Source organism: Amblyomma maculatum, chromosome 1 (assembly GCF_055883805.1).
Source record: "Amblyomma maculatum isolate TAMU_Amacu chromosome 1, ASM5588380v1, whole genome shotgun sequence".
In the NCBI taxonomy this organism is placed as follows: domain Eukaryota; kingdom Metazoa; phylum Arthropoda; class Arachnida; order Ixodida; family Ixodidae; genus Amblyomma; species Amblyomma maculatum.
The window spans coordinates 465,458,356-465,476,030 of record NC_139344.1 but is presented as its reverse complement, the minus strand read 5'-3'; the positions used below and the strand labels follow the sequence as shown (position 1 = coordinate 465,476,030).

Here is a 17,675-nt window from a genome sequence, read left to right as displayed (position 1 = left end):
ATATTCTCAGAACACGCTGAAGAGAACACGCAGTGTAGCGCTAAAAAAATGATAATGCCAGCAGTGCGACGATTGCGCCCTCCGAGATTCGCAATTTTTATACCGCTTACACATGAACGCTAAGAAAAAGACTCTACAGTCCTCCACGAATGTATCAAGGATTAATAATTATTTTTTGATTATCTAAATAACAGCGAACACGAAGAGCGATGAAGAAACACCGACACAGGCGCTGTCTAAGACACTATACTTGGGCACCGGCATCGAATACTTCGAAAAGGCGGGGTTGACGACCAATCTTTTCTATCCCGTCAAATAAAGCTGGCCCTTCCTTGCTTATGTACCACAGAACCGGCCGTACTAGAAAGAGTAAAACTCGTCACTGGGCACAAGATAAACCATAAAGGTAGAGCTTTTTTTTTTGTTCTCCTTGAAACAACATTCGCAATTCCTCTAAATCTGTCATTGCATAGCTATTCGCCTCTGTATTTCATTATGTTAATACCCTTCCAACGTCTACGATGTTTGCGCTCCCTGCAATAGATTTAGTATGCATTTTATGGTCGTAACTACGACTGATCGTGATGATAAACGCGGTGAAGTAAGCTATGGTGGAATGGCCGCTTATTTCGGCTATCCGAGATGATTCAGGTGCTGTGCTCGCAGCTTTCTACGCATGTATTTTCCTGTATCCGTCTTCGGAATGTGGTCGACAAAGAAGACTCCTCCATGTAAGTGCTTGTGGCTGGCGGCTTGCTCTGCGCAGAGGGAAATGGAAACACACTTGCATCGACGACAATGTCCTCCTACCCCCTTCGTTTGGGAGAGTACTGGCATTAATTTCTTATATAACATTCCGACAACATATAAACACTGTTTTGAAAACAAAAATATTTTTCGTCAAAATATTATGTCAGACATATTGTATATTCCGTCAAGATACTGGTGGCATAATCAGTTATCGTTTTGGGGCCAATCATTTCATTCATATATATCCTACTCACACTACAACGCAAGGGTATAGCAATAGCTGCGGCGCGTTTCACGTGCACAGCAGTTTGACCTTCTGCCAACCTTCAGCCGCGTGTTTAGCGGCGTCGACCTGCTCGCCGCCCGCTTCTTCGCACAAGTGGTGCACGGAGCGGGCGCCCCCCCCCCCCCCCCCCCTCCCTTCTTCTGCATCTGATTTGCTAATCCTACATCGCCCAACTTGTTCTTTACACATTTTTCAAACTTCACTTGTACATTACATATCGCTGGTCTCCTCAGAACACCGCGCATGACGTCATCAGTCAGCTATGCGCCTCATTGCGCATGTGCGGTGCTCTTCAGCTGCTGCGTCGCTCTGGGGATAGAAGCTGTGGAGCAGCCGCTCGTTTTCAAACGCTTATATATACGCTGAGAATTGCGGCGCGTCTGTAGTGCTATACCATGCATAAGGCAACGACGCTTAATGCGAGCTATCGCCATGCTAGGCTATGAGCCGAATCTACTCATCCCTCCGGCATCGCTGGCCGTGAAGAAGCGGCACACGTAGGAAAGATATTGCTTAGAGTGCTGAACGAGCAATGAAACTTCCTGAAGATGGTTGGTTTGTTTTAAGGTTTAACGTCCCAATGCGACTCAGGCTATGAGAAATGCCGCAGCGGAGGGCTTCGGAAATTGCTACGAGCGAAAAGAGAAACTTGCAAAGAGATGACCCAAGGCGGCCGACAAGAAGACGCACAAAGAAACACAACAGAGAAACCATTCCTTCTCATCCACGATTACTACTGCTCTCGCTTTTTGTATCCTGGCTTAGGTAGGTTAGGTCACTACAATTATTTGTCTAAAGTTCATTAGAGCTCATGAACGGAATATCAGGTAGATGGCACCTGAAAGTGGTCACTCATGATCCTTTTTTTTCTTTTCTGTCATAAATTTGCCCTCCATGTACTAAATATTTTACCTCCTTCTTGCATACAGATCCCTATTAACGAGGTCTAACTTGGTAATGTGCGCATTTTCGAGTACTTGTTATACTCCTGCAAATCTACGTCCAATTCCAATAGCGATTACTCCACGAGAGAAAAGAAAAACGTACAGTCTGTTCAGGGTGTGAAAGGTTAGGAACAAAGAGATTTCGAAATAAACTCTAAGCTTTCTATACACTTAAATAGGTAATTTCTCGAAAATGTAAGCATATTCTCTCCGCCCGGTAGTGGGATTATAACGCCCCGGGAACCGGAAAACATCGGTCTTATTTCAGAGGCATACGAGTAACAGCGTTTCGACCAACATCACCTGGCAAGGAATACTGCATCGTGATGTTACTGCGACAAGGCGGGCGCAGTGCTCAAGGAAGCAATCTACGCAAACCGCACTGCGTCCCTACAGGCCTTCTGATGTGTAAACAAATCAATTCTTCTGCACGTGCTAACAAACACTGTTTCTTCAGATGTTTCACAAATAAAAAAGGCCAATTTAGTGTTTTAAATTCCTTACACATGCGAGGTTGGGTTTTCGTTTTTTTTTTTTCAATTTTCCCAAACCCAATTTCAAGATATCACCATTACTCCACATGTAGAATGTGTAATGTAAAGGAACGATGATTTGTTCAATTAACCAAATAATGTTTTGACTCGTTAGAGTATGAAGTTGTGTTTTTTGACGTTTCACTTCAATGAACTAGGCGCAAAACGGGGCACAGCAGGCATTGAGAACGACAGCGAAAGTGCACTAAACGAGTTAAGTGCGTGGCGACTCACCCGCTACCAGTATCTTGAGTTCCTCTTCCGTCACATCTCCCTGAGCTGAAGTTTCTACGACCACGAAAGCAGTGGGCGCTTCGCCGTAGGCCGGGTGCTCAATGCCTACCACAGCTGCCTCCATGACAAGAGGGTGCTCGGCTAGCAGCGACTCTATCTCGGCTGGCGCTACCTGCTGGTCGAGGCACTTGATCATGTCTTTCAGTCGCTCAACCACGTACAACTGCCCGTGGTTATCGTAGTAACCAGCGTCGCCTGCAGTAATCAGTGGCACCTTAACGCAGCTGCCGGCATACATGTTCGCCGAGATATCTGGCATGTGCGGAAATTTGCAGAAAATAAGTTTAATCTGGTTAGTTTGAACAAAAAATTCAGAATCAGTTTGCTCTAGTTAGTTTCAGCAACAAAATGGTTAAAAATGGCCACCTTCTGCGCTCAGGTGCAGTAATTATCAGCTATTGATAATTTATATATTTATGTATGTACAACACTGCTAGTCTCAATACGAGACCGTAGCAGGTGGGCAATCAATGCAATGGAAAGTTAAAGATAATATAAAATCTAGTTTCAGATTTTTGAATAAAATTACAACTTTAGGTGCAAACACAGGAGCTGCGGCTAGTTGCATCGAAAATATCAAATCTCTGAAATTGTATTCGTCATGGCTAACCGACATTTGCCATCGTGTACTCAAGACTTTATCTCTAGCATTAAAAGAAGTACTGTATCGGATAGTGTGAGGACATCCCTTGACTGATGGGAAATGAGTCGGCGTGTAGGTCTCCAAATTTAAATCAATCAGAAAGGTGGAGGGCAAATGATAATATAAATGGTGTCTAGCGCTCAAAACTATAAAAAGGTTCTAGCACAACCCGTTCCTAATGCCGCAACAGGCAGCACGAAGTTTCCTGGTAGCCTTTAAATAAACAGTTCTTCTGAAAACCATCATCCGCAAAGCGCTGTTGAAAGGAAGCGGCTACTGCGCAAATAATTGTAGTACAAGAAGGATGCGAAGACTTAGTGAAAGTTATTATGGGCACCAACAAACTCCTCTAGATAATATGTAAACCAATTTAGTATTAAAACTTATTACTGAGTAAATGGGACAACGCAATACTTTTACCGGGAGTGTACCAAAATTTATAGTTTCGTGAGTACACTGCGTGACTCGGTAGCCCATTTAAATGTGGCAGTCTATTCCATTTTGCTACGGTAAGTTTCTATTCAGCCTTCACCTGCATTATACATTATAGCTTCTTTATTTTTCTTCTTCTTCTTGCATGTCCTTTAAGACACTATTTACCCCGGCTGTACTCCTATGATGTCTTTTGCAACCCCCTTAGAAGGCTATCAAATGTTTTGAAGACCTTTAACAGAAAACCTTGCGTGAATAGCAGCTTCCAGAGCGCTAATTAAATGTCATTGGAACGCAATCGAATTTCACACCATTGTCGAAGCAGTAACTATGCCATAAATTCAATGAGCGTGTATCCAAGAAAATGGTACAGTGGGGCTGATTTTTTTCATGTTGGAAGCGAACGACGGGAACAGCGCTTACAGACGGGACAGTAGAAAAGGGTCATACGCATGCGTTTCATCATTTTCTGCTATCCCGTTTGCAAGAGCTGTTTCTGCCGTTTCCTCACATCGATGAGGGTGCACTGAAAGCATGCCAGCTGCCATTCCCAGTCCAACATGTGTAACACGAATGCGAGGTCTTTAAAGAAAGAAAACGTGCAGAACTACTAACAAAATCTAAATTCTGAAAAGGCACGCGGAATTCTTTACTAACGACAGATTTCAAAAACGTCCATTTTAGGCGATTTTATTGGAACACACTCAACGGCCTCAGACCTTTTAAAAAACAAGGTGAAAGTTTGGTACAAAGAACCACAGCCGTGTTTCCTAAAACATGGCGCGAAGACAATTAACAAAATTAGGGCTTAGAGGAAAATGTTCATATGCTATTCCTGCAATGCACACCATAATCATAATTTAGTTATGTGTGATGAGCCTGCGGCTTCTATTGGTATTGAAACCCGGCACCAATGTGAGTAATTATGGGACCGAATGGTTGCAGTAATGGTGAGCGTTATTCTTACATCAATGTGAATATGTTGATCTGTTATTCAGTTGTTAATAAAAATTCAACTAAGCCTATTCTAAAACTGATTGGTAATGGTATCGTGTTTAATGAAATCCGCAGTTTTCCCATTACTTCCACATACAACGAATGGCATGGCTCCCAATAAAACAGCCGGAAGCGGTTTTTAGCTGCCCTAAATAAATATGAAATTACAAGATGGACAGTTCTTCAGCACGGCAAATATAGAACTCACCGCTGCTAAACCATCGATCCTCGTCGATAGCCTCGGCCGTTGCTTCCGGCCTGTTGTGATACCCTCTCATCAGTGAAGGCGCTCGGAAGGTAATCTCGCCCACTTCGCCAGGTCCAAGGGGGGCGCCATTATCTGTTATCTGCGAATCATTTAAATTAGAAAATTTATTATGGTGCGTTTGAAAAGCATTTGGAGTACGGTTGAGCATATGCGAGTTTGTATATGCAGGAGCGATTGCAGGAATACCAGCTCAGAAACACCTGCAGCAAGATAGTAGCGAATGTTCAACCACTGGTCTTTAGCAGCAAGCTTTTTGTTTTCTTCTCCTGTGTCAGCCCTCTTAACAATCACCGGAGAAGCTGAGATGTGCCACGAAAAAAAAATCATGTTTTTGTTTTTTCCACAGTCAGAGCGAAACTTGAAGGATCGCTCGTGCGTAATGAAGGGCACGGGCTAACACTGTTTATATAGGCAGCAGTATTAAACCTTGCAGGAAAAATACACCGGTCTTCCAAAAAAATTGCGGTATTATACACCATATGCAAACAGCCGCCCACTGCAATCAATTTAACAAGAAAAATGATTTTAAATTTAATTATATAATAGCCAGCTGTCATGGATGATAGCTCACAAAACGAAGAAAACCTCCCTCAGGAACATGAAGTTTCTAGGAGTGTTGCAGATAAAAAATCTGTTATTATCTGGATGTCGCAGTAAGTTCGATCCGCTACACCCAAGAAGTATTCAAAATAGAAAAAGCAACAACAAACAACAACAAAAAGGTAGAGCGCGCAGGACCGCTTGCGTGTCGGAATGCGAAATCATTACCCCTGAGGCCGGAGTGTGTGTGAAAATGTGTTTCAAACGTATAGCCGCGGAACCTTCAAAACTGTGTTTGTTGTTTTTTGACAGCCGCCGGCATGCGGCCTTGTCACTCTGATTCTGGATCGCGTATCAGGTTTGTATCCTGTGTTTGTTCATGCTCGTTGTCGCGAAACGACGCGTTATCATTTTATGTGTCGCGAACGATGCCCCGAGATCTGTATCGAAGATTCCAACCAATTCCGTATGTTTCTACAGTGTTATAGGTTGTACTAGTAGCAGTTTGCGACGTTATCTCGATTGTTCTGAGCAGCCTTTAAATTAAGCGTTGACGAGTGTGATGGGCATTCTTTGTTCGACGATCGACGAGCACGTTTGTTTCTATCGCCGCCGCAGAGTTGCTTAGTTTTTTTGCGGGCGCAAGTCAGCCTAATAATAAAGTGTCCAATAAAAAGTTAAGTTCAATACCATCAAGCCTGTGTCTTCTTTTTGGTGTCAACGGCCTTGTCACCACTACGTGACATCTGGTGGAGGTGTTGCCTTTGATCCTTCAAACGAAGACCCCAGCCTTGTTCCTCTTAATCTGGAGGACCAGCCAAGGAGGGCCACCGAACCAGTCGCCGGCTTCAAGGGCTCCAAATTGAACACGGTCTGCTGCCGGACCCCATTCGATCTCGGAAGGCATCGACGCTGACAATGGCCCAGCCTACAGCACCGGTTTTTTTTCATCCAACCCCGTGAGCCCACTTGCTTCCATGGACGACCGGACGAAGATACGGAAGACTGCATGGACTTTTTCGACCGTGTGGCAGAATTCAACGGCTGGAACGACGCTGCGAAACTCAGGCAAGTCTACTTTATTCTTCAAGGACGTGCCCTAGTTTGGTTCTAAAATCACGAGACTTCTTTAAAGGATTGGGAGATATTCAAAGCAGAGTTTTTGATGGGCTTTGCAAGTTCTGTCTGAAAGGAAAGAGCTCAGGCCCTCCTCCAATCAAGACTTCAACTCCAAAACAAGCCCGTCTGGTATGCGTAGGGGAGGTGAAGCGCCTGTTCCGCTGCGCCGACTCTAACATGACCGAAGGTGAGAGAGTGAAATTGTTAATGCGAGGCGTTAAAGAGTAGCTTTTCGCCGGACTTGTCCGGAACCCGCCGAAAACTGTGGACGAAATTGGAAGGGAAGCATCGACCATCGAGAAGACGCTGGACACCCGGATGCGCCACTACGAGCGAACACTTCAGCCGGACTATTCAAGCCACTACCATAGCGCATCTGCAAGCGGAGAGAACCTTCGGGACCTCATCCGGGAGATCGTGCGAGAGGAGCTCCACCGATTGCTGCCATTATGCTTCTACTGCGGTGAGGCCGGCCACATTCTGCGCCACTGCCCGCTCCGACGAATCGGTCTCCTCGGATTTGCAGTCGATGCGCCACGACCCCGCCCAGGTGAACTACCGCAAGAAATCGACAACTATCTACGCAGCGGTGAGATTACGCCACCAAGCCGTCGGATCAGGTCCCCATCGCCGTACAGGGCCCGCTTTGCGTCGCCAGGCCATAACTATGATGAGAGTGTACGCGGAAGGACCCCAATGCCCCCGTAGGGGAAACTAAAGGCAGCAACCTTTGGAGGTGAGGTTGCTCAACGGCGAAAGGATGAAGATCCTCCGCCGCCGACGACCACTAACCACGACGCAGCCATTTCACCTCCGCTCCACACGATGACATCGACGACAACACGACCACAGTACAAGCCGACACCGCCGTCCAGCGAAGTAACAAAGATATGCCTCGGTCATGACCTGAAGAAACGATGGAGCCGAGATCAGACACCAAAGCCCACGTGCAATGCGAGGACGCGAACAAGTGACCTTGAAGCTCACGTCCACGGTCGCAGAGTCACTGCCCTAGTAGACACTGGAGCTGACTATTCAGTCATCAGTGGACCGTTAGCCTCCTAGCTCAGGAACTTTACCACCGCTTGAGATGGCCCGCTGATTCGCACCGCAGGTGGCAACCTGATTACTCCATCGGGACGATGAACTGCAAGATATCCGTAAATGGGCGTACTTACACCACCAGCTTTGTGGTCTTGCAGCAGTGCTCCCGCGACGTGATTTTAGGCATGGACTTTCAAAATGAACATTTGATTATCATCTACCTGTGATCTAAGCTCATCAAGCTCGCTGCAGACAAAGCCATTCCTGCTACGACGACTTCGACGTAACACATCCCACTAAACGTATCTCGCTCTAAAACGCTCAAAGATGTATTCACCCTCCACGACCAAACCCTGGAAGACGCACCGGACCAATGCCGTTAGCGCACATTTGACATCAACCCGGTATTCACCCACAGCAGGAATTCCCAGATTCTGTCTTCTTCGAAGCTACAGGGAGTGCTTCTCGTCATCTTTGAAGGTACGACAAACACCACTGGCCAAGCACCGCATTATAACGGACGAACAAGCCCGACCTCTGCGCCAAAGCCCTTATCGTGTATCGCCGCGAGAACGGCGGGCCATTCGCGATCAAGTTGAGGAAATGTTGCGTGATGACGTAATCCAGCCATCGAACAGCCCCTGGGCGCCACCAGTCGTTTTGGTAAAGAAGACGGCACAGTTCGCTTCTGAGTTGACTACCACCGCTTGAATAGCATAACTAAGAAGGATGTCTACACGCTTCCCCGCATCGACGAGGCTCTCGACCGGCTCTGGAATGCAAGGTACTTCTCATCGATGGACCTGAAAAGCGGATGTTGGCAAATTGAGGTCGTGGAAAGAGATCGCGACAGGCCCGCATTCATCACACCGGACGGCCTTTTTGAGTTCAAGGTGATGCCATTTGACGTGTGCTCCACGCCAGCCACATTTCAACAAGTAATGGACACAGTCCTGGCAGGCTTGAAGTGGTAAATTTGTTTGGTATATTTGGACGACGTTGTCTTCTTGTCAAACTTTGAAGACCACCTAAAACTACTGCAGATAGTGCTGGAAGCCATCAAGTCATCAGGACTAACGCTAAAGGCAAGGAAGTGTCACTTCACCTACAAAGAACTGCGGTTCCTTGGTCACATCGTTAGCAAGGATGGTATACGCCCAGACCTGGAGAAAACAGCTGAAATCACACAATTCCCACCGCCTGCCGACAAGAAAGCTGTGCGCCAATTCCTTGGGCGGTGCGCTTATTATCGACGATTTGTCAGAAACTGTGCGCGCATAGCCGTACCGTTGACGCAGCTTACAAAGGCTGACGTACCTTTTAAATGCGAAGCGCTTGAACGAGAAGCCTTTGACGAACTCAAGCGTCGCCTACAGTGCCCTCCTGTACTTGGCCACTTTGATGAAAACGCCGAGACCGATATTCACACCGACGCGAGCAATGTAGCCCTAGGAGCCGTTTTCGTCTAGAAGAGTGCCGGACAGGAGAACATAATCGCTTACGCCAGCAGGTCCCTCACAAAAGCCGAAGTAAATTACTCGACGGCCGAGAAGGAGTGCCTCGCGATCATCTGCTGGCTGGCTAATTTGAAAGATCCCTCCAGCCGCCTTGCCAGATGGAGCCTACGACTTCAAGAATTCGACTTGACTGCAGTCTATAAATCGGGCCGGAAGCATTTCGACACAGAATGTTTATCACGCACTCCAGTCGAGGCTCCCCCGAAGGACGATGACGACGACGCCTTTTTGGGACCGGTAAGCGCCAGAAGTTTCGCAGAACAACAGCGATCAGACCGTGAGTTGAAAGCGCTAGCCGATTACTTAGAAGGAAAGACCGCTTCCCCTCCTAGTGTGTTCAGGCGACATTTATCTTCGTTCGCGTTTAGCAATGGCCTCCTCGTGAAGACTTCGCACCCAACAGGACTGCGCAACTTCTTGTAGTGCCTAAAAACCTCCGGCAGGAAAGTCTGCAGGCGATCCATGATGAGCCCACAGCAGGACATCTCGGATTTACACGCACGTTGCGTCGAATCCAGGAGAAGTGCTACTGGCCGCGACTGCCTGCCTAAATTGCCACTACGTGAAGACATGTCGTGAGAGCCAACGACGCAAGACACCTCCTATCAGACCAGCAGGACTACTAAACCCGATTCCGCCCCCAGACCTGCCCTTTCAACAAATTGGGATGGTTCTTCTCGGCCCCTTTCTAGCTTCGTCTATGGGTAACAAGTGGATCACCGTGGTCACTGACTACCTTACCCGTTAAGCCGAAGCAAAAGCACTACCAAATGTTACCGCGGCAGAAGTCGCCAAATTTTTTGTCGAACAAATTCTTTTGCGACACGGTGCCCCATAAGCGCTGCTCATCACGGACAGGGAAACTGCGTTTACGGCAGAGCTGACGCAAACCATCCTGGAATATAGCCATACAAGCCATCGACGAACAACTGCGTACCATCCGCAGACCAATGGCCTTATGGAGCGCCTGAAAAAAACGATCGCGGACATGATCGCCATGTACGTCGACGCTGAACACAAGACCTGGGACGCCATCTTGCCGTACGTGATCTTCGCGTATAACACGGCAGTCCAGGAGACGACCAGAGCGACCCCGTTCAAGCTTGTGTACGGCAGGGAGCCCACGACGACGCTCGACGCAATGCTGCCGCACGTAACCAACGAGGACAACCTCGAAGTCGCCGCCTACCTGCAGCGTGCAGAGGAATCCCGGCGAGTCGCACGGCTGCGTATTAAAGACCAACAGCGCACCGACAGCCGACGATACAACTTACGACGACGCCACGCAGAGTAAAATCCAGGAGACCAAGCGTGGTTTTGGACACCAATTCGCCGTCGAGGACTAAGTGAAAAGTTGTTGCGTCGATACTTTGGGCCGTACAAAATCATTCGCCGCGTCGGACCGCTGGACTATGAAGTCATTCCCGACGGAACGTCGTCATCACAACGGCGACGCGAACGCCCAAAAATTGTACATGTTGTACGACTGAAGCCATATTACGCGCGTTAAAGCATCTGTGGTGTTTAAATTTTGCATTGTTTATGTTTAAGTTGCTTTGTTTTGGAACATCGAGGCGATGTTTTTTTAAAGGGGGAGTAATGCCGCGAAACCTTCAAAACTGTGTTTGTTGTTTTTTGATAGTAACCGGCATGCATGCGGCTTTGTCACTCTGATTCTGGATTGCGTATCAGTTCTGTATCCCGTGTTTGTTCATGACCGTTGTCGCGATACGGCACGTTCACATTTTATGTGTCGCGAACGATGCGCCGAGATCTGTATTGATGACTCCGATCACTTTCGTATGTTTCTACAATGATTCAGGTTGTACTAGTTGCAGTTTGCGACGTTATCTCGATTGTTCTGAGCAGCCTTTAAATAGAGCGTTGACGAGTGTGACGGACATTCTTTGTTCGACGATCGACGAGCACGTTTGTTGCTATCGCCGCCGTCGAGTTGCTTAGTTCTTTTGCGGGCGCAAGTGAGCCCAATAAAGAGTTGAGTTCAGTACCATCAAGCCTGTGTCTTCTTTTGGTGTCAACGGCCTTGTCACCAGTACGTGACACATTTGACCGTACTCCTTGCCCAGCGCTGCTTTTAGCGCGTTACCCTCTCTACGCGTCCAGCATGTCGAGCACGCCGCTCGATCGGAAATGAGACCTCATTGCGCTGCTCTTGCTCTCCTCGATGCTGTTTGTGTGGCCCTTCAAAGCCGAAGAAATTGCGAAGCCTGCCTATAGTGCTCTAGAAGATTGGGCAGTGTGATGACCGGCGACGGAGAGCGGGCCGTTTGTGCGATGGCAGCCACCGACTTCCGCGAGGTGGTGCGACCTGCAACAAGGGTGCCACGTTCGCCGCGGGGATAGCGGGGGTGCAGAGGAGCGGCGCGGTTCTCTTTGGAGTTCTTTTCATACGCTACATAATTGATGCAATATTTGAAGTAATTCAAGGTTTGACGGAACGCCGTCTGGTCAGGTAGTAGCATGGTTAAAAAATTTAGGGGCACTGACCACTTGTCAAAAATCGTTAGTTCACGTTTCGGAACCCCTACGCGTTCCTTGTTTGCCATGAAGGACCGGCAGATTTGAGGAATCGGCCAAGCAACCCGTAGGGGTTCCTAAACGTCAACTAACTATTTTTGACAAGTGGTCAGTGACCATAGACTTTTTTCACTGATGCAATATTTATAAAGAAGCTACTTATTCCGGGTGCTTAAACTAATCCCTGCAATAGATCGCTCCCCGTTTGTAAATAATGTGACGTTAGGGAGGCACGTGATGATGGGCGCGCGCCGGGCTTGGTGGGCAAAAGCGATCCTTTCAACCGGGTCTCCCTGCTGCAAGGAGTGGCGGGAAGCTCAACTCTGCTGTGCAATGTTTGCTTGAAATCTTGCGATAGCTATATTCGCATCCGGCACAATATGCGGCACTCCTTAGTACACGCACCTATTAGCAATTTTTGCCTTGAGAAAGATGACAGTCTCGGCAAGCATGCAGGCAATTATTTTTGTTCAATGAACTGGCACGGCCGCTTGCGGACGACCTGAAGTCCTACCAAACGCTTGAAACTCATAGGACGTAAGCGTGCTGGAAAACGGGTCAATGGAGGCATATTACAAGCATCATTTTTTTTTTATCTTGACAAAATTGACTGTGAGCCCCATGAAGCGTATGCAGTTATGAGCGAAAACAGCAGCGCATGCGCGAACTTCGTGCTTGGCTGGATGATTTCTATCCCAAGTACAGACATTTCTAGCTTTTTCTATGTTCGGCCAAGCAAAGAAAAAAAATTATTTCCGCCTAGTCGTATAGTTTTTTCACATAAACTGTGTTAAAAAGAAGCTAGCCTTAACTCTGGAGACGCCGTGCGCGCTTGTGACCCAGCTTCGAGCCTGTGGCGCACCTTTGCTTCGTTGTGAGAAACCGTGTGCCGGCCTCACACTCTCTGTTTCGCAGCATGTTAAAAGCTTCATATCCCGCCATATAGTAAACTAAACATTTTGATGTTATAATGATGATCTAGTGGAAGCGAATTAGCGCTTACTGTATACCCTCTGCGTTCGCTATCTTTCCGTTGTTCTTTTTTTTCTTTCAAAGCTATTACTTTTCTTCATTTTTTTATGTCTATCAGAACAGGAGTATAGAGCTATTTTCTGGGGCCAATAATGACTAGCATATTACCGGTTGCTTCAGCACATAGAATTAAAACTACCTAGAATGAAAACATTCTCTGGAACAATTATGTTGTAACGTATTGAGATTAAATGTCTTAAGCAGGCGCGCGCAACTCTTGGTATTTAAAGCTACCCGTTACAAGAAATTCTTGCTTACTGAAAGAAACAAAAAAGGTTTGTTCTTAGATTAGTGGGCATGCTCAAAAAGTTGTTGACTCCTAAATTTCGACTTATATCTTTATACATGTTCGATTGTACGCCCGCTTGTAGCCTGTTTCTGCACTGCTCTCTTCTCAGGCCTTCCTTAGGTTCTCAAGCTCGGTTGCTTCAGTTTTTTTATTGCCTGCCATATATCTCAATTTTTCTTTTATTTATCTATTTACTTATTCAGCCATATGGCCCAAGGGCATTACAGAAGGAAGTGGGAGTGAAACAAAAGAAAGCAAAAGACTACAATAAAGCATAAAGATAACACAAAACTAAATGGTCATTATAAAAAAAGTTAACGACTACGCAACAAGATATAAAAATACAGAATCAGCAGCAACACAACTAAGAAGTAGTTAATAAAATCCAAAAGCACTGAAAAAAAAGACAAAGATATGCTAAACCTTACAGAAAAAAATGGTTAGTAACAGCTGTACAAAAAGCAATGACATCTGTAATTTCAGCAACAGCATGAAGAAGGCGAATCCAACTATTAGAAATCCTTAGAATGAAGGAGGCAAGGCAGTATTTGGTGTGACATAAGGGAATTCCCACCTTGTGCCAGTGACCAATGTTTGATGAAGTGTAGGACGGTTGTGTTAGAAATTTCTGTCTGAGATATGTATTATAGCGAAAACTCTTATGAAACAATAATAGCCGAAATATTTTCTGCGTCAGAAGAGGCAATGACAGGAAGCTTTCATGGCAGTCAGGCTAGAAATGCGATTATAGTTAGACAATATAAAGCGAGATGCGCGATTCTGTAAACTTTTCAGTTCATCACTGATTGAAACGACGCCTGGGCCCCAGACAGAAGCTGCATATTCAAATTTTGGGCGAGCCAAAGTTTTATAAAGGGGACGTTTCTCTGCGCTAGGACTATGTGAAGTTTCTTCTGAGGCAGCCAAAGGTTTGCTTAGCGTTATTAACTACTTGATGAACCTACAATTTCCATGACAAGTTATTAGTTATCAGTTTAGTTCAGTCGTTGAGTCATGTCCGACTCTTCGTGACCCTATGGACCATGTCACGCCACGCTTTCCGGTCTCTATCTTCCTAACATCACATAACTTCATCTGCAGTGCCTCGAGGATGCCATCTAACCATCGCGTTCGCTGCCTACCCCTTCTCCGGTGACCCTCAATCTTTCCCAACATCAAATCTTTCTCCAGCGACTCCTCTTTTCTCATCAGATGACCAAAGTAGCTGAGCTTTAACTTTAAAATTTGACCCTCCAATGAGCAGCCAGGGTTTATGGTCGACAATATCGACTCATTTGATCTTCTGGCCGTCCAAGGAATACCTATATATGTGTATGAAGAGACAGATTCAAGAAGGGCAATGTTTAGGTAATGCGAAGAAGCTGTTTTACTGACGCGAGTGACACGTAATGTTTACACTTATTGATATTGAGCTTCGTACTCCAACGCTGGCACCATTCAGATATGGTGGTAATATCGAATTGTGATATAGAAACGCCACAGTAATTGTTAATTCTATGATAGATACCACAATCATCCGCAAAGAGACAAATTGATGAAGTAAAGTTTGCCGGCAAGTTATTTATTTATATAAGGAAAAGCAGGGGTACTAAGGCTGGAGCTTGGAGCACACCGGAATCAACTGGGGAAACGTTAGAGTCAGTATTATTTGCTGTTACGAATTGAGATCGATTACTGATAAAAGAGTACAGCCATGAAGGCACGGTAGGATCTAAGTTCAATCTGCTAAGTTCAAAGAGAAGTTAATCATGTGAAACTTTATCAAAAGCTTTACAAAAGTTCAGGAATATGCAGTCTGCCAACGACACATCGTCAACAATGCAATGGAGGTCATTAGTGAAATATAATAGCTGGGTCTCACTAGAGAATGTTTTTCGAAACGCATGCTGACATTTACTGAAGGAAGCATTTTTAAAACTGTAGCAAGATGAGAGAACGTGACGTGTTCTGCGATCTCACATGGAATCCTGGTGAGCCGTACGGTACGATAGTTACTGGGAAAGTGTTGATCGCCAGACTTATGCATAGGAATTACTTTTCCAACCTTCCAGTAATCGGGTATGCAGCCTGTGACACGCAACTGCTCAAAACGTTTAGACAGGATGATGGACGAGCACGCCTATGTATTTAACAAAAATTCGAATTTATATTATCTGTTCCACACGATGAGGAAACATTAAACCTTTCAATTATACGTATTATTCCTATTGTGAGAAAAATGATGGGGTCCATCAAAGAAAAGTATATGGCGGGGATAATCAAGTAAAATGGCAGCGATTTGACTCACCGAAAAAGCCAATGAAGATATAGAATTTAATGCAGAGCACATTTATCCGCAGGAGGAGCTGCGCCGTCTATAGATCTAAGGAGGAGAGACGAAGCATCTTTACTGTGCACTAAGTTCCAAAATTGTTTTAAATTAGTCCTCAGTAATGAGAGTAGAGTTGGATTAAAAAATAAGTCCTTAGCATTTTTTAAAGTCTGTTTGGTATACTGCCGCTGCCATAAAATAGGCCTCCCATCTATGATGTAAATTGGATCGCTTAGCGGAATGAAATAGACGCTTTTTCTTCTCAGCAAGTCTTTTTATTGACTGAGTAAATCAAGGTGATTGCTTATTTGTCGTCAGGGTTTTTATAGGCACGAACCCGTTAGTGAGGAAAGCAACCTTTTCTTTAAAGAGATTCCAGTTCGCATTGACCGAGCGTTCGGTAAACACTGGTAAAAACTTATCTAACAAAAAGAGTAACTCTTAGTTAATTGTGACAAAATAAGCTTTTTCATATTCCCTGATCCGTTTAATTGGCTTATCTCGAGTTGAATAGAAGTATTTAGTTCAAACTGAAGTAAATAATGATCGCTTAAATCGGGAAGGTAAGAAACGGAAGTGACGAGATCAGGAGATTTGGTTAACACTAGATCTAACACACTGGATGGTGATGACACAGTGCGGGATGGTTCAGTAATAAGTTGTGATATAATAAAATTTGCCCGCATGTGAAGAACGCTGCTGCATTCGGTCGAGAAAGGGCTAGGATAAGCAGGTGAGTTTGACCGCACGATGGGTGGATAGTTTGAATAGCCAACTAAAATGATAGGAATGCCAGGAAAGCGTACACAACAATCATATTGATAGCATCATGTAGTTCATCTACAAAAGAACTGCCACACGATGGTGGCCGGTAGCAAACGCCCAAAATCCGCTTCTTAAAAGAGACACGAAGTTCAACCTATATCATTTCCAAATCGGTCACAATATCTACGATTGACGAAACAAGGTGGTCAACAACTGCAATCATAATACCTCCGCCACGTTACCCTCAATCAAATCGGTATATAATAAATCTTATGTTTTTTTTTTTTTTTTTTTCAAATCAAATGTTCACTTTTATCGACCTTTGACGAAAGCCACGTTTCTGTTAATAACAGTATATCACCGTCAGCTGAATCAACATTTCGTATGTTCAGGTAACATATTTCGTATGTTGGTTTTCCGTAAAAAAAATATTTTGTAAGTTTGTGTAAAGAACTGAAATGGGATACGCAGCCACAGACTCCAATCCACTGCCCCTCACACGGCCTTATGGGGTGACACCTTCTGGCCTCGTAGCCTGACCAGTGGAAGATGGATGTTCAAATGATCGTCGGTAGGGACTATAGCATATTCAACGACACATATGCTGGCAGATTATTAGACGTAGCACTTTTTCTCAACTTACAGTCTGTTGTACCGAAGCTTGAACTTAGCATCATGTGCCTTGGGAAATTCGATTAATCTTTTCCCCGCCTGGCGTGTTACCAAATAATAATATTAGCTAGCAGAGATGCCGCTGCCTTTAAAACTTTGGGCATGGGAGTAAAATTTGTTGCTGTGTCTTCAAAGAAGAAACATCACAATGACTGGCCTATATTTGTCATTCGAAAGAAAACGCCGATTCTGTACGCGCGCTCGAATGAATCACTTGTAATGTCAAAACTCAAGGAAGATGAGACAGCATTTAGCACCTTTTTTTCTGTATAGACCCATTTCTCCTTAGAACTGTCAAGCAAAAAGCCAAATATAAGATTCTCACGACGTCGCCTATCCTCCAACTGTGCCTGCTTTGCACGTAAGGCTGAAGTTTCTGCCATCACTCGAGCTGCATGCTCACGGAGGTTCGGGATTTCTTGATCTTCGACATCAGTACCAAATGTTTTAGTTTCCACGGCACACAGAGTCTTCTCAATATCTGCGATGTTAGTCTGTATTGCCTCCACACTTTTCCTAATATAATTACGAGAGCTGATCAGTTGAGACTGTTCCATTTTCCATCTTTTTAGTTCGCGAACTGACGCCTTCTAACAGCGAAAACATTTCATTGAGCTTCGTTTGCAAGGCGCTACTGGCAGCATCCGGTTCATGAACCCACGTATTCAAAGGACCGAGATT

General features: G+C 45.4%; 1 protein-coding gene across 1 annotated transcript in view; it reads right to left on the bottom strand.

Moving 5' to 3' along the window:
- Window positions 1-204: 204 nt before the first annotated feature.
- LOC146209862 (luciferin 4-monooxygenase-like) overlaps window positions 205-17,675 on the bottom strand; it is a 197,043-nt gene continuing 179,572 nt past the window's right edge. Inside the window, exons 7-9 of the mRNA XM_084604576.1 lie at window positions 5,087-5,225; window positions 2,748-3,002; window positions 205-758 (exon numbers count right to left, since the gene is read on the bottom strand). Of these exons, the coding sequence (XP_084460702.1) occupies window positions 634-758; window positions 2,748-3,002; window positions 5,087-5,225 (519 nt within the window). The 3' untranslated portion in view covers window positions 205-633. The remainder of the gene's footprint in view (window positions 759-2,747; window positions 3,003-5,086; window positions 5,226-17,675) is intronic.